General features: G+C 42.6%; 1 protein-coding gene across 3 annotated transcripts in view; it reads right to left on the minus strand.

Moving 5' to 3' along the window:
• Positions 1-21,600, minus strand: part of GRAMD1B (GRAM domain containing 1B) — a 348,426-nt gene that overhangs the window by 127,808 nt on the left and 199,018 nt on the right. The window contains exon 1 of one of the 3 annotated variants that reach the window (XM_030221471.1): positions 852-880. The exons of the other annotated variants lie outside the window; for them this stretch is intronic. Coding sequence (XP_030077331.1) covers positions 852-862 — 11 coding nt within the window. The 5' untranslated portion in view covers positions 863-880. Of the gene's footprint in view, positions 1-851; positions 881-21,600 lie in introns of those variants that run through there. 3 annotated transcript variants of the gene reach the window in all.

A 21,600-nucleotide genomic window follows, 5' to 3' on the forward strand; every position in this document is an offset into this window, starting at 1 on the left:
GCAAACATACACTAACACATAATTCATGAACACATAACATATGCTGACAGTTATATATCCTATGAAACATGTATTCTGTGAAACACATGCAGACATACAAACATGGAGACACACACATGCACACCCTGTCAAATGCACACACATTCAAGCACATGCTGAGTTAAACGTCTACATGCACAAAAACAGCAAAAGAATCAAACATGCATGCATACATGACATGAACTTTTACACAGCTACACAGCCAACCCATAAAGTAACACATATACATCTACACAAATACTTCTCCGAAAACACACCCAGCGACACTCACTGGCCAATCATATAAATGCAACAAAATATATACGCTGCCCTCTTTCAGCTTTGCTGTGACAGCTGAACAAGGGCCCTGTGTGGTCTCGAAAGCTCATATACTAGAATATCTTTTTTACCATAGTTTATAAAAAGGTATCACAACCCATAACGATACCGCTGAGAATGACAAATGCACACACACCGCCTCAGTGGTAAGCTTGGTCTATGGCGCATTGCTAATTTCAGCATCCCCTCAGATGTGGCCAGACATCTGGTAGGAAGGGACCTTCTATTTTGTCCAAGGAGCTGAGAGGATAGCAGCTTAGCTGTCCCTGCCTACTAACAACCACAAGCTGAGATGCAACAGCCGTGAGCAAGCAACATGATATCACTGCCCTTCCCGGCCATGCTAAAACATGGACTCCGCTCTCATCTGATTCTGCACCCTCCCCCCACCCCCAGCCCCCAAAAGCAACACTCAGCCAAAGCGGGCAGCTGGCACAAACACGGCACGAAAAAAAGAGGGAATGCAGAAGCCAAACGTCTACTGAAGCACTAACCTGGTAGCCATTAAGGACTGGAGTAGAGAACGGAGCGGTGCAGGGTTTTCATTCATTCATGCACTCCAGCAGCGAGATGGGAGGGGGAAGCCGGTGAGGAGGGAGGGAGGGTACTCACCTCCAAAACCATCTCACAGCCCTTCTGGCAAAGGAAGGGAGGGGACTGGGGGACGTTCAGGATTTGGGGGAACCCTCTGCGTCTGCCTCAGAACTCAGTGGCTGCTATGGATTCAGTGATTCAGTCTCACAGCAGCTGAGCCTCCTGCTGCTTGCTTTCTCTGTCGGTATAGGTTTTTATTTTTTTTGCCCCAGACGTGTTGAGGGTCCCTCCCTCCTGTCAGTCTCTCAGGATTGCTTTTTGCTACCATGCATATGCACATCTCTCACAACTGCTCTCTCTTATGCTGCAGGCTCTAGGGCTCTTCTCGTTTTGCCCTCTCTTTACCAATGCGCTATAAGACGCTCTTGTCTTGCAGCTTCTGTTATCTACTTATGTGTTGCAATGTCTTCCCTGCAAGGCTCAGGCTGCATCTTTCTGATTCTAGTATACTCTACCTTTGCCTCTGTCTTTCTGCATCTCTCACTGACGCTCCTCTTGACCTTGAGCAAGTCACTTCACCCTACATTACCTCAGGTGTAACTTAGATTGTAAACCCACCTGGACAGGGAACACTGGCATAAATTCCACAGAGGACTCTGCAGTGCAGGGGGCCCACTCTCACCTCTCTGTTCTGGGACCTTTCTGATCATTTTTGTTAACTATTTATTTATTGATTATAGTGAACAAACAGGTAGTACAGGACCTGATACTTTGCTTAGGAGCCCTTAATTTAAACTTCTGCCTCTGGTGAAATAAACGTGTGTACCTGATGATAACTGAAAAACACAAAGCGAGGAGGGGAATCCTCACGTACAGTAAAAAGCAATGGACAGAAGGCGCGAGAACAAGTTGAAAAGGAAATCAGGAAGTCTTTATTAATAGCTAAATAACGACCCGACACGGCCGTGTTTTGGCATCAAAGCCCTGCATCAGGGGTCAAACAAATCTCTTGTCGCTGAGTAGTGAACCAAGAGAAGCCACATAGCTATATTTCTTTTGGTTCATTTCTCTTGGTTCACTACTCAGTGACAACACAAGAGATTTGTTTGACCCCTGATGCAGGCTTTGATGCCGAAACACGGCTGTGTCGGGTCATTATTCGGCTATTAATAAAGACTTCCTGATTTCCTCTTCAACTTCTCCTCGCTCCTTGTGTCCATTCCAGATGGTAACTGGCCTTGATATTGAATAAATCATAAATCTTAAATCCTCTCATCTGCTGCCTGCATGTCTGTGCTTCTATGGCACCAGACCCTCGTGCACTCAGCTGTTTTCTCTACATTTTGCTCTGCCTCCACTAGCTGTGTTAGCTGTTTTCTCTGTCTCTATGTAGAAGGGCAAGTCTATAATTTGGTGTCTCCATTTAGGTATGCAAATGCCACTGAGTACCAATTCTATAATGACATCTGTTATAAAATACTTGCACAATTAAATTTAGGCATGACCATTTATGCTAGGTCAATGGCAAGCATAAATGGGTGTACTGAGATACACTATGCAAAGTGCCAACTTTTAGTATTCTATATTAGGACACATGCCCCTTAGCCGCCCATGCTCCGCCCACATGCAAATGCTCACAGATTGTTAAAGAATGCACGTACATCATTGTATTCTGTCATTTACAAGCCTAAGTGTATGCTCTGTCCAAACTCCATCCATGTGAATGCTCACCTGCAAAGTACTGTAACCATCACTGAAGACTGGCAGGTACTTACAGAATAGCATATAGCCAGAATATGGTAATTCATACACATATGTCTCCAGATACATATATACACAACTATAATAATGGCATTTGTGTGCATTCTTGTTGCCTCAGTTTCCAAAGTGCAAATCTCTTTTCCACCCTATTGAGCTCTGTGACAGCCCTGCTTTCCCCTCTCTCCATGTCCTTCTCACAGTCATTCTTCTCCTCTGGGTATATGTGTATGTCCTGCAGGTGGCAGGTCCTATTAGCTAAGTTGTTTGCTGAAGTCAGCCTTGTGAATAATTCACTTTGGGCCTTAATGGCTGCAGCTCAGTGTTCAACCTTTCTCTCCTGAAGCATCCAATTTCTTGAAGATTAAAAAATCTCCCTCCCATCTTTCCTCTCTCTCTCTCTCTTCAGCTAGGGTCTACAGGGCTCAGGGTTTCATAGCTGTTTTTCATAGTCCATAATAGGAAGCATCATGTACATGAAAATCATAACCCATCCTTTATCCAATCAATCTGATCCATAGTCAGGATTTTAAGCTCATCTCAAAGTGGCTGGTCCAATTTTTAGGGCACACTGAGCAAGGGTTGTTCTCATCACCCTTTTCCCTTTTGAAGCTTGCATACTCACAGATGGACTTAGAAGGGTGGCATGGAACCATCTTCAGGTTTTAATTCCCCAGGAACTCACCCTTCTTGCTGCCCTTTATGACAACCTTGGATAAAGTCCTGATTTTACCCATGGAGAAGTAGTTCTAATCCACTCCTCCCTCCCTCCCCCCCCCCCCTCCGAATAGGAAGATTACATCTTCATGCATTCATGGAGGTAAAATCAGACTGGATCAGCCAGTTGGGCTCAAGACTGTATTCAGTGACAAAGCCTTACCATAAAGAAAAAAAAAACGAGAGGGACACTTTCATCTATAACCGCCGCCCCCAGGATTTGCTTCCGTGTACCTTGGTGCAAAGGTTAACTACATGGCTCAAAGGAATAGGAAAGAGGCGGGCAACTGCTGGCCTTCTTGCTCCAGTTAGAACATAAGACAACATTCTGGGTCAGACAAAGTCCATCTGGCTCAGTATCTTTCATTCAACAGTGGCTAATCCAGGTCACAAGTACCTGGCAGAATCCCAAAAAGTAGTAAGATTCTAGTCTACTGATCCCAGGGATAAGCAATAGCTTTCCCCATGACTACCTTAGCAGCAGTTTATGGACTTTTCTTCCAGGAACTTCTCCAAACCTTTTTAAAACCCAGATATGCTAACTGCTATCACATCCTCCAGCAACGAGTTCCAGAGCTAAGCTATTCGTTGACTGAAAAAAATATTTCCTCCTATTTGTTTTAAAAGTATTACCATGAAATCTCATGAAGTGTCCCTCCTAGTCTTTGTACTTTTTGAAAGAGTAATCGATTCACATTTACTTGTTCTACTTCTCTCGGGATCTTATAGACCTCTACATGTCCTCCCTCAGAATACAAGAGGAGTTCCATCCCCTTAATTATTGTGGCTGCACTTTTTTCTACCTTTTCAAATTCCACAATACATGTTTGTTGAGATGGGGTGACCAGAATTGAACGCAATACTCAAGGCGAGGTTGCACTATGGAGCAATACGGAGGCATTACAGTATGGTCTTGTTTACCATCCCTTTCCTAGCATCCTGTTTGATTTTTTTGGCCGCAACCGCATACTGAGCAGATCTTGCCTTTTCCTTGTGACCTGGGAGGGGGTGGGGTGGGGCAGAGCTCTCAAAAATGCATGTACTACATCATCTTTGGATAATTTTAGTCCAATATAAATTAGCATAACTTGCAAGGAATCGTTATTCCCAAACCCACCAGAGCTCTGTGCTACAGAGAATTAAAGGGCCCTTGTCTCTTCACCAACAAATGCACGTGCACTGGATCTGTGGTCTGGTCTAAGAGCTATATGGACAGTGAGGCAGAATCTGTCACCTTACGTACAATACTGTATATTTTTTAGTTCTCCTCATTGGTTCAGGGTTCAAGGTTCAACTTTATTTAACATACCACAAAATCATCAGGTATCTAAGCAGTTTACAATCAAACATATAAACGGCGAATGACCGAACTCACTCACAAATGCGCAGTAAAGACCCTCTCTGTCCCGCCCCCGCGTCAATACGTGATGAAGGGGCGGGACAGAGAGGGTCTCTACTGCGCAAGGGGAGGAACGAAACCGCCGTCGCTACCGCTTCCCCCCCCACCCGGAATCGCCGCCGCCACCACGCACCCTCCACCCGGGGCGGGCCCTCGCTCCGCTATAGAAACAGCGTCAATGCAGCACACAGCTCAGCTGAGCTGCCATCGGCCTTCCTTCCCTGCCTTTGTCCCGCCCTCGCCCACGAGAGCGGGACACAGGCAGAGAAGGACGGCCGATGGCAGCTCAGCTGAGCTGTGTGCTGCGTTCCCGCGCTGTTTCAATAGCGAAGCGAGGGCCCGGCCCGGGTGGAGGGGTGGCGGCGACTCCGGGGGGGGGGCGTAGCGGTGACCTCGGAGGGGCAGCGGCGAGCTCAGCAGCGGGGGGGGCCTTGCAGCGGCGAGGAGAAGGGGCCTTTCAACCCCCCCCCCCCCCCGTCCTATACTAGCCCATTTTTACGGGCTCAACGGCTAGTATTAAATTAAAAGGAAAGGAAGAATAAATTAAAAGGAATAATGGAGAACCACAAAGGGAAGTGACAAATATTTGTATTATTAAAGGGTGGGGGGGGTAAGCAGAGAATCATTAAACCCTAAGCAGACATATGAGGAGGGGAGGGATTGACAAAAACAGACGCACAAGATGAGATGCTGTCCAGGGTCACGGGCAGGGCAAGTTTCAGTGACCTATGCTTCTGTCATCTACTATGTTACTATGAGGGTTTTAGCATTTTGTGATCCTTACCACGAGCTGGGCTATTGGTTTCAAGCGTTTCACACTACAGCCAAAGCTGAGGAATGGGGGTTTTTTTTCATGTATTTTTAAATTCAGCTCTTGCACAACACACTTTCTGCACATCATTTTCCTTTCCCTTATTTGTATATGTGGCCTACCTAACCCCCACCCCTTCCTATCTTAATGAAAGGCAAAGCATTTTAGAAACACATAGCTCCTTCGTAACTGGGCGTTCTTGAAAAGTGGTTGTTGATGAGTCCAAAAATTGGCCTCAAAAATTGGCCAATTACATTTTGTTCAATATCTATTTGGCTCCATTGATGAAAATTTCAAGTTGACTGAATTAACTTACTGCATCCATGCCGAGGGTATTTATCTTCATCTCTTTGGAGAAAAATGTTGCAATACTTATTGAGACACTGAATAAACATCTTACAGCTATCTAAAAATGGATCAAAAAGAATAAAACCCATCAGCATTCAAAAGACAGAGTTGTTGAAAGTAAGGGGCCCGATATTTAGCCAGTGGTGATCAGCGTTTTGAAGTCTTCAAGTCTTTTCTTATACGTCTTTTGGCACAAGCCCCATATCATTTTTGTCACCTTCCTCTGAACCAACTCAAGTCTTTTGATGTTGAAAGCGAGATATGACCTCCCAAAATTGGACACAACACTCTAAGTGGTGCCTTACCAACGACTTGTACAAAGGCTTTAACACCTCCTTTCTTCTACTGGATATGCCTCTCTCTATTCAGCCTAGCATCCTTCTGGCTTCAAACACCGCCTTGTCACATTGTTTCGCTGCCTTAAGATCCTCCAACACTATCACCCCAAGGTCCTTCTCCTGGTCTGTGCTTATCAGCCTCTCACCCCCTAGCAAATACAATTCTTTTGGGTTTCTATACCCCATGTGCATCACTCTACACTTCACGGCATTAAATTTTAACTTATGTTTAACTCACTAATCAAGTAAACCTCTCCCTTATAATATCTAGTGTTTTGAAGGAGGAAAAAGACTTCGGATGCTCAACATTCTCTGTTACTATTTATGTTAACAGTGAATGATTGCATGCTTGATACCCACTATTGAAGGAAATTCAATTTTCTTCAATAGTGGGTATCAAGAATTCAATCATTCACTGTTAACATAAATAGTAACAGAGAATGTTGAGCATCCGAAGTCTTTTTCCTCCTTCAAAACACTAGATATTATAAGGGAGAGGTTTACTTGCCAATTAGTGAGTTAAACATAAAAGTTTGTAAGCAAGTACCATCATTATTTTTGAATTAAGTTTTAACTGCAATGAGTTTTTAGTTTGTCAGCTGTCCATTGGGTCTATGGAGTCTTATTATTATCTATTTATTTGTTTTAGTTAGTTGTATTGATTATTGTTTGTCCATTGTTAGGATTATTGGAATCTTTATTTTTGGTTCATGCTGTGTAATGCCACAGTGAGTAGACTACAATTACAGCCTATAGGTTTACAAATTAAGGGGTCCCTTTACTAAGGTGCACTGAAAAATGGCCTGCGGTAATGTAGGCACGAGTTTTGGGCGCATGCAGAATCTTTTTCAGCACACCTGTAAAAAAGGCCTTTTTAAAATTTTTGCCGAAAATGGACGTGCAGCAAAATGAAAATTGCCACGCGTCCATTTTGGATCTGAGACCTTACCGCCAGCCATTGACCTAGTGGTAAAGTCTCATGTGGAACTGGGCGGTAATGGCCTATGCGTACCAAATGCCACTTGGCGTGTGTCTGATACGCGCGGCAGAAAATAATAATTATTTTTCAGATGAGCATATTGGACGCATGCCAAAAATGAAATTACTGCAAGAGCCACGCAATAGCTGTGCGGTAACTCCATTTTGGCATGTGTTGGGCGTGCGTAGATGCTTACGCGGCTTAGTAAAAGGGCCGCTAAATGAAAAAGTACATTAAATTAAATGCCAGGCTTGCTAGAACTTCAGCCCTAAAAAAGCAGGCAGGTAAAACTGATTACATTTAAAATCTTCCCAAAGCGAAAAAGAATAACTTCTCAAAGCTAGCTCTGTGACGTAAAACTGAACTATACATCTAATATTTGTGGTACAATGGTGGGTGATAGCTAGTGGTGTAGCCAGGACTGCTTTTTTGGTGGAGCCCAAGTTTGACATGAATACGCAACTGGTTATGTGGATGGTAACAACACCGTCAGTTCTATATCCACAGGTGCTGCCGCTACTGACTTGGTGGGCCTCATTCCAGAGGGAGGGCCCCACCATGGCTCCACTCCTAGTATGTTATGTTATAAAAAACTTATAACCCACCAACTCCCTCATATGAGATTCAAGGTGGGAATACACACAGATAAACACTGATACAGACATCAAGAATTACAAGAAAAAACAGCAATCAACAATAACATTACTTCTTGAAAAAAAATTGGTAAACAAATGAGTCTTCAATACTTTAAGAAATAAAAAATAACTTTTCAAAGAGCAAATTTCGCAGGAAGATTATTCCATAAATGAACAACTACATTTAAAAAAAAAAGAATGAGAAAAAAGCCTTAATCTCACATTTTTTTTGTTGTTGCAGGAAACGTTAAAAGCAGGTGATTACAACTCCTAGAAGTTGTAATGGAATTTAACACTTTGACCAGTTGGAATAAACCCTCTGGGCAAACACCATCTATTATCTTAAAAAACAGACATAACACCTTAAAGGAAATCCTAGCCTGCACCAGCAACCAGTGTAACTCTGTCAATAATGGGGTCACATTACTCTGGATTTACAAAATATCAACCTGGCTGCAGAGTTTTGAATTAGCTGAATCTTAGAAATCAGCTTTGAAGCCAGGCCTAAATACAGAGAATTTCCATAGTCCAACACAGTTAAAATTGATAATTGCATATTAATTCTAAAATGATTCTGCAAAAAATATGAATGTTGACAACTCAAGTCGTTTTAACTTAAAATAAGCCTTCTGAACCAACATTATGGGTGTCTTTTACAGTTGCAGTTATAGTTTATATACTGCTAACACCAAAACTGGTTCAAAGCGGTTCACAATAAGAAAATTCAATACAACCAATAAAAGAAGAACAAAATAAAAACTCAACCAGGAGTGATTAAAAAATCATTAAAAAGAGAAGTTATGCGTAGTTTTTTAAAAGTAATATAATCATAATTGATAAAAAAAAACAACTGGCATATGAACGCCACATTTTTGGGCTTGATAAGCAAGAAGCGTATCATAGATCTTAAACCGATATATTCCCTTCTATTTCTAGAAGGACTTAACAATTCAATATGAAATAATAAGTATGCTGGAAAGCAGGAGAACTTAAACCTGATTCTGGCCTCAAAAGGCAACCAGTGCAGTTCTATATAAAATGTAGTAATCCAATCATATTTTCACAGGGAACATATTAGTCTAACTGTAGTATTCTGAATCGTTTGTAAACAAAGAAGATTATGTCTCGATGTACCTAAGAAGATTAAGTTATAGTAATCTAATTTTGACAAAAGCAGGGCTTGAACAAATAGTTTAAACTGAACAGTTTCAAAGAATTTTCTAATTCTTAAGATTCCTCATGAGAAAAAATGAACTCTTCACTAAAGTGTTAACATGTGGTCCTAATGACAGAGATTGGTCAAACAATACTCCTAAAATCTTAATACAAGGTGAGAGAGAGTATTTTTATTTGTCAACAATAATATCATCAATCTGAGGATCAGGATTACTATCCAAAAGCAAAAATTTGATCTTATCTGAATTCAGTTTAAGCTTGTAGTTTAACATCCAAGCACCAATAATAGACACACAGCTATGAACAGAAGATGAAATAGAGTTCAAAGAATCAAATATTGGAATAAGGACAGTAATGTCATCAGCATAACTGTGGGTGAAATTTTTTTTATCTGTTAATTCCCTACCCAAAGTATGTAGATAGATATTAAAAAACTTAGGAGCGAGGTGGTGATCCCTGTGGACCACCACACGGATTAGACCAATTCACAGAAAGGAAAGCCCCTTAACCAGTCCAACACATCACCAACAATACCAGTCCTCTCTAATTCATAAGTAATATTTCATGATCAATCAAATCAAAAGCAGAGGAAAGGTCAAACTGAAGAATAAGAGCTTTGTGATTTTTACATAAGGACCTTCCTTTATCTATAATAGACACCAATACTGATTCTGTACTATGTCGGGAACAAAATCTCTACAGTGAGTAGTGTAAAATATCATGTTTAGCTAGATATTAATTTAATTGTAAACAAACTAAGCCTTCCACTATTTTTGTAAAAAGGGGAATAAATGCAACTTGTCTATAATTTGAACATAATGCACAAATTACCTTTATCTTATTAATTGGAGTAATTATTATTTCCCCTAAACTAACTGGAAACTGCCCAAGAGTATATTGTATCCATTTAAAAAGCATAGCGCTAGTATTTTTAGCTCGCACTAGACAGATGGTACTAAATGCTGAGATGCCAATAGGAATATAATGGGCGCCTCAGCGTTTAGTGCCAGCTGATTTCTAGCACGAGCTAAAAATGCTAGCACACCTTAGTAAAAGACCCCCTTAGTTTTATCCATTCATCATTCAGAATAACGCCTTGCTACCTGCCTGGGGTTACCCCATGGCCACTTGGGTCTATCCCCAGCACAGATCAGGTCTACCTGCACCTGCCGCTTGTGCTCTACACTATCACCCTCCTCCCACCGACTGGGTCACAACAGTCTCTGGGTGAGTCTCCCACTCTCAAATTATCCCCAGTGATTTCTAGGTTAATGAAGCCACACTCCCAGTGGTCCATAGTTCCTAGAAAGCACTCACAGACCCAACACACAAATCATCAGGATTCTTTATCAGTCCAGACAAGCAGGACGAACAAACAAACAAATGTGTTTATTCTCAGAACTTGAACAGTGGACAGAAAATCAGCAAACAATAACAGGTAACTGAAAAATGAATCCAATTAGAAAACTAACTAAACATTTGTTTACTTTCTAAAAAAGTAGCTGGGAAGATCAGGACATATAATTGTTCACTGAGCCTCAGCAAAGAGATCCTGATCTTTTTTCTTCCTGACTAGGACTGAACTCAAAACCAGTAACTGCTAGTTAGCTTCAAACTCAGAGCCCAGAGCACAACATTTCGAAAATATACTGCATCTTGCTTCCTCTTTGTGTTATGTGTTAAACTACAGAAAAGAGAATTCATTCTCTGTAACAGCTTTATAGCAGAGAAACACCACCTGCTGGCCAAATAGGAGAAATACACTTCAAGACATAATTAATGCAGGAAAATATCCAATACATTTTACAGACTTAAAACACACTTTCTTCACAATTATATAGACTTAAACCAAACCATAAGATTTTGGTTTTATCAGTTTTAGTTTAAGTTGCACTGAGGTGGACCAGTCTCTGATTTTACCAATACTGTTATTAATAATACACAAAATGGATTCAGCATTCTATCTAACAGGAATCAAAACAAAGATATCGTCAGCTGGAAACCAGTAATATGTAAGCTCTTGGGAGAAGGGACATTCATTTTAACTATGGGGTCTTTTTACAAAGGTGTGCTAGTGTTTTTAGCATGCACTAAAAATAAGCACGCACTAAATGTTAGAAATACTACTATGGGCATCACTAGCATTTAGCATGTGATAATCATTAGCGCCACTAAAAACGTAAGTGTACCTTTGTAAATGACCCCCTCAATGAGTTATCTTGTACAATGTTGCATGGCATGATAGTGGCAAAGAAATGATGACACATTTATTCAATAGTAGCCAAAGTAATAGACTAGGTCTTCTTAAATGAATGCTAGTAAAAGGATGCAATGTACTAGGTTTACACTATAGGAGGCTTATTACCATAATATATTGGAAAATTAATAGTTTTCCACCCTTGCTTTTACTTTTCCTCCATCCATTCCTTTCCTATTTTGCTCTTGTCTTTCAGCTCTGTCCACACCCCCCCCCCCCCCCCCAACCACCACCACCTTGTTTCATGGCAGGATACACCAACAGTACTGCACAAATCTTTTGCTGCATCAGACTGACCAGTAATTGAAGCTGCACCATTAATATTGCATCTCCCAGGTGATAGAAAATGACACATCTATCCGGGTAACTGGAGCCCCAGGCCAGGAACCAGGCACAAACAAAGGATGGAGATTCCTGTCAGGGGTAGGCTGTGCTCTTCTGCATGCCACTAGCAGCCTGACAGAAACCACACAGTCTACAGAAAATAGGCCCAAAGAATGTCAAGGAGAAGATGGAATACTATCTACAGGTAATTCAAAGCAATGGTAGTCCACGATGGTAAATACCTCCCCCTCCCCCCAATAGTAGCACATGCTGATAAATTCTCTCTTATTTTAACTTTGAAGGGGAAATAAGCAACAATGGGTAATTCAGGAGGATACCTCTTTTAGGGGAGAAGTTTTCAACGTATGCTACCAATAGGAGGGGGTGGTTATCAATGTGGGTTACCATTAAAGATGGATTATCTTACCACAAATCATACTGTTTTAGCACAGGCTCTCAATGCATAAAATGGGACCAGAGGCCAACTGAATTCCTGTTTCAGGTACAGTGCCAAAACCAGCCCCAAATCTCTTTTCTGCCTGGTTTCATTTTTGACTGAAAGATTATTTTAATTTTTGGTCATATTATTTTGGTTTTTAGCTGCAAATGACCATATTTTTTTCGGTGGAAGCTGAAAATTTGTGCTTTGTCTCATTTGTCTCTCTCTTTCCAAAGAGGAATTGCCCTTCCTCCCAGACCCCCCCCCCCCTAAGTGCCTCCCCCCTAAGGTTGCCAACTGGATCCAGATTTGCCCAACAGGGTTGATCCAGCCCTGGGTTTACCCGATTGCATGCAGGGACTTGCGGTCTTGCTTTTCTTACAGAATGCAATGGAAAAATCAGGACTACAAGTCCCTGCATGCAATAGGGGACTAGGGCATCACTCCCACCCTGACTACACTACTACACCACCAGAGAATATAAAGTGTAGTCCTGAATGGAGTGGCTACTCTTTGTATTCTTGTTTTGTTTTTTTTGTACTGGAGTTGCAAGTACTGTAATGCAGTTATGATCTTGCACAATAGTTTATATGGTAAATAGAGTGCTCCAAATAAATGATTTTCATACAAAATTTTTGCAGTAATTTTAGTCTGTAAATTTGGAATGATAAATTCATTAAAGAATTACCCTCAGCTGTCACTCAGAGTGTGGCACAAAGTCAGCCACTGTAAAAGCACTGTGGTTTTTTGCATTAGTTTTCATTAGCTGCAGTCCATGTGTGTGGAGGTTATTTTGTTTGGAGGCAAAATATGGTCTTTCATTACTTAAATTATTATATTCTGGCTTGGATACTGTGGGTTTAGCAGAGGGATGCAGATGCAAGCTCTAATAATCCCTAGTGCTCCTCACTGGTTCACATTCACAAAAACCAAACTTGAGTTTTCAGTTTGGGTTTTGGCTTCAGCTGAAACGAAGTAATGAGTTTCAGCTGCAGTTTTGGTTTCTGCCAAAAGCTTTCAGACAGTTTTGGTGGCAGTTTTGATTTCGTCCAAAACTTAAAAAAGTAGTTTCAGTCAGCCACTAGACCCTGTGCTAAAATAGCATGACTTAGTGGTAAATAACATGTCTTAACAGTAGCCCACACTGATAATTCCCTCCCCCTTAGTGTAAAGAATTAGTCTCTGGTAACCAGATCTGATATTGTGATGTCATAATGCCTCATTCCACCAGTGCCTAAGAGCCAACCTCATCAGTGATGTCACAATGGTTTAACTGTCCTATGCTTGGCTCACTTTTATTACATATAACAGTGATTTTGATTTCTGTATGTAGGAGTAGACTAGTGGTTAGTGCAGTAGACTTTGATCCTGGGGAACTGGGTTTAATTAACTCCTTGTAACACTGGGCAAGTCACTTAACTCTCCATTGCCCCAGGTACAAATATCAACTTTCTAAAATTTTTGCACATGTATTCAATATATACATGTAAATGCTGGTAGTTATGGCAAGTCACAAGCCTTCTAATACAGTCATAGAGTATGCTGCTCTATATGATCTGAAGGATATGTCCCATCTCACCAATTTCAATGACACATCACAGGAGCCCTTTGCAGAGGAAACCAGGGAGAAAATGAAATATAACCACTACCAATGCCATTGTGCTGTCACAACTAAATGGGAAGCAGCAGGAATATAAAATTCAACAGTTTTAGAATAATCCAGGCATCACATGTGATAATTCTTCCTTAAACGAAGTAATGTCTTTCCTTTTCCACCAATTTTCTCCTCTGCTTGCAATAACAATGAAACAATCAAATTTCTCAGATAAAGCACAGCTGAATTTCTCAGAAATTTGCTGATCCCTTACAGTTCAATACTATAAGAACAATAAATTAAAGCAGAACCTGAAAACGGGAAAAGTTCAGGATAAATAAATACAAAGCCCAGTGAAATAATTAAGTTTCTTTTTAAAGTGATGAGATGGAAGGGGAGAAGGTATGACAGCTTCAGAGATTTAAGTAATTACTAATCAGACATTTGTCACAGATTCCAGATCTACTTTCCGAGATCTGGTGTTTGAGGCAGGAAGCTGGCCTTGATGGAACTTGGCTAACTCAACATGGCTTCTTTTATGTTTTTTTTATTATTATTATTCAAATATTTTCACTTAAACAAACATTACAATCAACTCGTGCCTCCATGCATCCAATACTCATACACAATAACTAACCATGTCGGTTTATACAGGATCCTATCTATTGGGGGTAGAAGACATTGCTATCTTACCACCACCACCCCCCCCCCCCCCCCCCATTTACTAAGCTACGCTAGCAGCTGCTGTGCACTAATGCCTTCACAGCCCATTTTACAGCCGTCGAAATTGCCGCGCAGCAGCTGCTTAGTAAACAGGGGGGTTAGTATTTTCTAAACCACTTCCTGAACTGAGGCATAACTGACTTACAAATTGGACCATGATAAGTGGCAAGGTTGCAAACCAATGTTGTAAGTAATATGCTTGAACCTGCCTTTGTCTTAAGGGTGCCTATTAAGTACCACATTTTTCAGTGCCCCCCTCCCGACCTTTGTCACCAATTATTGTCATCAAACTATTGGATGGGAAGGCCATTAATGAGGGCAGAATAGAATGATGCTTGTGAATTCCCATCTCCTATAATCACTGTAAGCCTGCAAGGGTCACTATATACAGTTGTCAGCTCACCTCCCGGTCAACCAAACAGGCTGATCCAGTCCTGGTCTTGCTCCATTACTTGTATGCAGTTGTAGCTCTGATTTTTGAAGGGGAAATCCGATGTAGTGGGACAAAATCAAGACTGCACCAGTCTATTCAGTTATTCTGGGGTGAACTGGCAACTCTACCATTTAACCTCACTGGGCTCAGACACATAGTAGATGACAGCAGAAAAAGACCTGCACAGTCCATCCAGTCTGCCCAACAAGATAAACTCATATGTGCCACTTTTTGTGTATATCTTACCTTGATTTGTAACTGTCATTTTCAGGGCACAGACCGTATAAGTCTGCCCAGCACTATCCCCGCCTCCCAACCACCAGCCACCCCTCCCACCACCGACTCTGGCACAGACCGTATAATTCTGCCCAGCACTATCCCCATGAAGGACAATTCTATAACTAGGCTTCTATAGATAGGTACCACTTTGCATGCGAATATATGCCAAAAAATTAGCGAGTATGCATATTAGTGGTCTAAGCTCTTTTTCATAAGGGCAGGCTTAAGTGCTATGGTGAGCAAATACAAGAGGGGGGCATACAGGTGGGCAAATCATGGGAGGGGTATAGGTGTGTCTCCCTCTTACACATGCAACTGACAGAATGCTATATGTTATGCACAGCTTGCAACATTTAGATACCTACAGTTACATTAGGTCTATAGCTGGTGGAACTGTAGGCACCTAAATGTAAGGTGCACCGATGCCAGGTAATGCTAATATCCTAACAGAATCTGGGCATTCAGATAACGTTATAGAATGGGCGCATCCCATACGGCATCAGGACATCTACAAGGAGGTGCCTTCCTGAACCCTTACGCCAAGCCCCCTCCCTGCCCGTCTTCAAGTCTTTGCTTAAAGCCCACCTCTTCAATGTTGCGTTCGGCACCTAACCCTTACCGTTCACTGAATCCAGACTGCCCCTATCGGACCGACCGTTCACTTGTCTGTTAGATTGTAAGCTCTTTGAGCAGGGACTGTCTCTCTTTGTTAAATTGTACAGCGCTGCGTAAACCCTAGTAGCGCTCTAGAAATGTTAAGTAGTAGTAGTAGGTGCGCACTTACAGAACTACCACATTAGATAATAATCTCTGTGGAGCAATGTGATCTGCTATGGGCAGTACTAAGAACACAAGGAGTGGCCTAGTGGTTAGGGTGGTGGACTTTGGTCCTGAGGAACTGAGTTCAATTCCAGGCACAGGCAGCTCCTTGTGACTCTGGGCAAGTCACTTAACCCTCCATAGAGGCTGCCATGAGTGGGAAAGTGCGGGGTACAAATGTAATAAAAAAAAAATATGACAAGGGTATGTATTGCACAGGATAATGTCTGCAAATGGGTTAGTTTTGCATATAGGAGAGGAATGAACTTTAGTCCTAACTAGGAAACACTAGATATGATCTTAATCTCTGAACTTTACAGCTAGTGTCCATTTTAATATTACTTGCATTCACTGTTCCCTCCAAGCAGAGCCGCCAAGAGACTCAGCCAGGCCTGGGGCAGGGCCGCTGCCGCCAGGCCCGGAGCAGAATCATCATCACCGCCGCTGCCCCCCCTAAAAAAAAATCGGCATCGCCACCGCCTCCCCCCTCCCGAAGTACCTTGGCTGGCCCCACCAGCTACAGGCAGCACGGCTCCTTCCTCTGCCCAGAATTGCCTGCCCCTGTGGCTGCTTTCCTCAGGTCGCACAAACTCAGTCTCAAAACTGAGCATGCGCGGCCTGAGGGCCCAGCAGCTGCTAGGCAGGCAATGCAAGGGGGACCCGGGGCCAGAATTTTTTCTCTCCTGCTCCTGTAGGGACGCGATCACCCGGGTCCCATCAGGAGAGAGAGAGAGAGACCCCCCTGCACCAGGCCCCCCCTCCCCGGAGGCCCGGGACCAGAGAATTTTGTCCCCCCTCCCCGGCAGCTATGCCTCTAAGTGGAGTGGGAGTCCTTCAACTGCATTGCTGCCAGTGGGGGGTGGTGCCTCAATATTGTGTTTTCAATCACTAGGGACAAGCAAATTCTATGGAGTCCTGCACAGCTTGCCTCTCCCTTCCTATTGGAAATGTGATAGTGAAACAGCTCCCCCCACTGGCATCAATGCAATTGGAGGACTCCTGCTCAGCTTAAAGGGAACAATGCTTGCATTGTGCCACAGAGGGACTGGACCATGTGAAATTCACAGGTATGAAAAAAAAAAAAAAAAGCAACTCTCCACAGAGTGAACTCAAATATCCTCCTTTCTTTTTTTTTTTTTTTTTGAAGCACTGAAAAAATTACCACATGTTCCTGGTGTTTAACCATTCACACTGGAAGTTTGAGGATTAGAAGCCCACACAAATAATAAATATTGTTATCACTCTTGGAACATTTTATTTATTTATTTATTTGTAGCCTTTGTATCCCACATTTTCCCACCAATTTGCAGGCTCAATGTGGCTTACATTTGCCGTAATGGCGGTTGCCATTTCCGGTTAACAGAATTACAAATGGTATTGCGTTAAGGTGCATATATACATGTAGCATATATGGAACATCACATATATGGAATATATCATGGTATATATATATATATCATGTGTGTACATTCATGGTCAAGAAGAATACATTATGGTATTGCATGAAGGTTCCTGAATAATAACTTCGATTATGATCTATATTAGGTCATCGTTTTACATAAGGTTTAGGGTGCTAGTGTTTGTCATGTGATAAGATTTCAGATTTGTATAGATCGTGTGTAGTGTTATTATTTATTATTTAAGATGGATGTTTATGGTATGCCTTCTTGAAGAGATCTGTTTTCATTAGCCTTCGGAAGATGGTTAGGTCTTGCGTTGTTTTTATGGCCTTCAGTAGTGCATTCCATAGCTGCGTGCAGATGTATGAGAAGTTGGTCGCATGTGTGGATCTGTATTTTAGCCCTTTGCAGTTAGGATAGTGAAGATTGAGGTATGTGCGTGATGATCTCTTTGCATTCCTCATAGGCAGGTCTATAAGGTCTGACATATACAGTGGGGGAAATAAGTATTTGATCCCTTGCTGATTTTGTAAGTTTGCCCACTGACAAAGACATGAGCAGCCCATAATTGAAGGGTAGGTTATTGGTAACAGTGAGAGATAGCACATCACAAATTAAATCCGGAAAATCACATTGTGGAAAGTATATGAATTTATTTGCATTCTGCAGAGGGAAATAAGTATTTAATCCCTCTGGCAAACAAGACCTAATACTTGGTGGCAAAACCCTTGTTGGCAAGCACAGCGGTCAGACGTCTTCTGTAGTTGATGATGAGGTTTGCACACATGTCAGGAGGAATTTTGGTCCACTCCTCTTTGCAGTTCATCTCTAAATCATTAAGAGTTCTGGGCTGTCGCTTGGCAACTCGCAGCTTCAGCTCCCTCCATAAGTTTTCAATGGGATTAAGGTCTGGTGACTGGCTAGGCCACTCCATGACCCTAATGTGCTTCTTCCTGAGCCACTCCTTTGTTGCCTTGGCTGTATGTTTTGGGTCATTGTCGTGCTGGAAGACCCAGCCACGACCCATTTTTAAGGCCCTGGCGGAGGGAAGGAGGTTGTCACTCAGAATTGTACGGTACATGGCCCCATCCATTCTCCCATTGATGCGGTGAAGTAGTCCTGTGCCCTTAGCAGAGAAACACCCCCAAAACATAACATTTCCACCTCCATGCTTGACAGTGGGGACGGTGTTCTTTGGGTCATAGGCAGCATTTCTCTTCCTCCAAACACGGCGAGTTGAGTTCATGCCAAAGAGCTCAATTTTTGTCTCATCTGACCACAGCACCTTCTCCCAATCACTCTCGGCATCATCCAGGTGTTCACTGGCAAACTTCAGACGGGCCGTCACATGTGCCTTCCGGAGCAGGGGGACCTTGCGGGCACTGCAGGATTGCAATCCGTTATGTCGTAATGTGTTACCAATGGTTTTCGTGGTGACAGTGGTCCCAGCTGCCTTGAGATCATTGACAAGTTCCCCCCTTGTAGTTGTAGGCTGATTTCTAACCTTCCTCATGATCAAGGATACCCCACGAGGTGAGATTTTGCGTGGAGCCCCAGATCTTTGTCGATTGACAGTCATTTTGTACTTCTTCCATTTTCTTACTATGGCACCAACAGTTGTCTCCTTCTCGCCCAGCGTCTTACTGATGGTTTTGTAGCCCATTCCAGCCTTGTGCAGGTGTATGATCTTGTCCCTGACATCCTTAGACAGCTCCTTGCTCTTGGCCATTTTGTAGAGGTTAGATTCTGACTGATTCACTGAGTCTGTGGACAGGTGTCTTTCATACAGGTGACCATTGCCGACAGCTGTCTGTCATGCAGGTAACGAGTTGATTTGGAGCATCTACCTGGTCTGTAGGGGCCAGATCTCTTACTGGTTGGTGGGGGATCAAATACTTATTTCCCTCTGCAGAATGCAAATAAATTCATATACTTTCCACAATGTGATTTTCCGGATTTAATTTGTGATGTGCTATCTCTCACTGTTACCAATAACCTACCCTTCAATTATGGGCTGCTCATGTCTTTGTCAGTGGGCAAACTTACAAAATCAGCAAGGGATCAAATACTTATTTCCCCCACTGTAGGTAAATGATTTTGTGGACCAGGGTGCAAACTTTGAACGCAATTCATTCTTTTAAAGGGAGCCAGTGTAGTTTTTCTCTTATCTAGCATGTAGCTGGCTGACAGAAGTTTTTGTAGTGCGCCATACAGGTCAATGGTACTGAAGTCCAATTGCAACATGACCTGCACTGGGGCTTCAGAACCTGTGCTTTCATAATCCAATCTCATATTCTGGCTCATGACAGCCCCTGAGAACCGTTTCAGACAATTCTGGAAACCTCTTTACCCAGATGCCTCAAGCAGATTTTAGTTACAGAATGCACTACGCCAATCACGTTCTAAACCATGTTCTATCACAGCAAAAATAAATTTCTGTGCCAAGGTCTTTTCTTAGAAAGCAAGCCTTCAGGGCCGGTCTTAGCAAGTGCGGGGCCCTGTGCAGACCAATTTGGTGGGGCCCCATCCTAGCCCCTCCCCACCATAGCTCCGCCCCCACCCTAGCTCCACCCCATTGATAAGATTATTCCATTTTTAGAAAATTTTTATTTATGAAATTTCAAATAGACAAATGAAGCTAAACTTGTACAAAAAAACTGATTGAAATAATAAGCACAATGCTATCATGAACCCCCCCCCCCCCAGAAATTCAGTTCAAGTCCACTACAATTAGTAGTTCCAATTCTCATAACAAAGGAGAATAAAGGAAAAATACTAAGAAAAGATCCAGTACTTTCAAATTCCCCTATTTTTTAATTTTAAAAGGTTCCTTAGAAATTGATTTTATATGTGCTCTTTTCCTCTCCTAAGCTGAACATGCTTAGAGAAATGCCCCTCTTTCTTGAGCTATTTGCTTTGGAAACTCAAATTCTCCTAAATACACATGATCTGGCCAGCTTAGCAAGATAAGTACCTTTAGATAGACAATTTTTAGGCTGCCCACTTGGAATTCTTTAGGTTTTCAATAACTTTGGGCAAATTAACAGTAAAGTCTGACACTACTAGCCCTCTCCACTTGCCCCAGTCCCCACCCCTCACATACACGCACCACTTTAGCTAACCTCTTGATCTTTTCCTGTCACTGCCCTTCATAAAACACTGAATTTTGACTTAATCACTGATGGGAGAATAATAGACTACTGCAATAGTATTTACCTTTAAAATGGCACAAAAGGGGTTTGAAACTTCCTTCTATCTTATAAGAAAAGCTATCATCATACCTGGCTTACCTTTGAATGGCAGTGGCACAAACTTGCTCGAGCTCCACTTGACTGTCTTTATTTATTTTTAAGTCGCACTCACTCGCACACCGGCTCACCTCCGACCAGGCTCCAGGCAGCTTTCCTGCTCAGTGACTCCCGCCCACCAAACAGGAAATACCTCATCAGAAGGTGGGACATTGAGCGGGAAGTGAAGCGCTGGGGTGAGCCGTCGCTGCAACTCTCTGTCGGGAGCCGGGGCCATCGCGCTGGTGCTGCAACTGTCTGTCGGGGCCATCGGTGCAACTGTTGGGGTCCGGGGAGGCGGGAGGCTGCTGACGGCGGGCTCAGTGGGGGGGTGGGCACCGTTCCACAACATGGCAGGAGCGGAGCAGCCGAGCGGGATCATGATGCGGTTGTCCGAGCGGAGGTCGGTCGGAGTGAGGCAGAGTTGAGGCGCGCCGCGCGGGGCCTCCCTAAGCGCAAGGCCCTATGCGGCCGCCTCTGTCCCCTCTGCCTAAGACCGGCCCTGCAAGCCTTCAATTGAGAGAGACGCATCAACATTTTGCTTTGATGACATTTTTTTAAAAAGCTGCAGATCTGGACAGGACTATATCCTTAAATTTGAGAACACCAAAGAAAAACACTGATATATCTCAAGACTTCTGTTTCAGTACCCATATCAAGATTGGTTATACCTTCTGGAAGCTAATGGTCTTGAATTTGCCTTTGTCAACAGTTATCTCTTGGGTCAATAAACATTGAGGTTCACTTTAATAAATGCCAATGTAGACTTATTCTTGCTATAAATTATGGGAGTGAGATCACAACTAGCAGCTGTTCAAATGAAAGAATGTAAATAATAGGAAAGCATTGATGAAAGATACAGGTGAGGGGGAGAGAGAAATATGGAGAGACTGTTGAGTGACACCACATGGACTTTACACCAGAGGCCTTTTCACTCCAGCATCAGTTAATCTGTCTTCATTCCCATTTCCACATACACCATGGAACTACTCT

Source organism: Microcaecilia unicolor, chromosome 12 (assembly GCF_901765095.1).
Source record: "Microcaecilia unicolor chromosome 12, aMicUni1.1, whole genome shotgun sequence".
Lineage (NCBI taxonomy): Eukaryota > Metazoa > Chordata > Amphibia > Gymnophiona > Siphonopidae > Microcaecilia > Microcaecilia unicolor.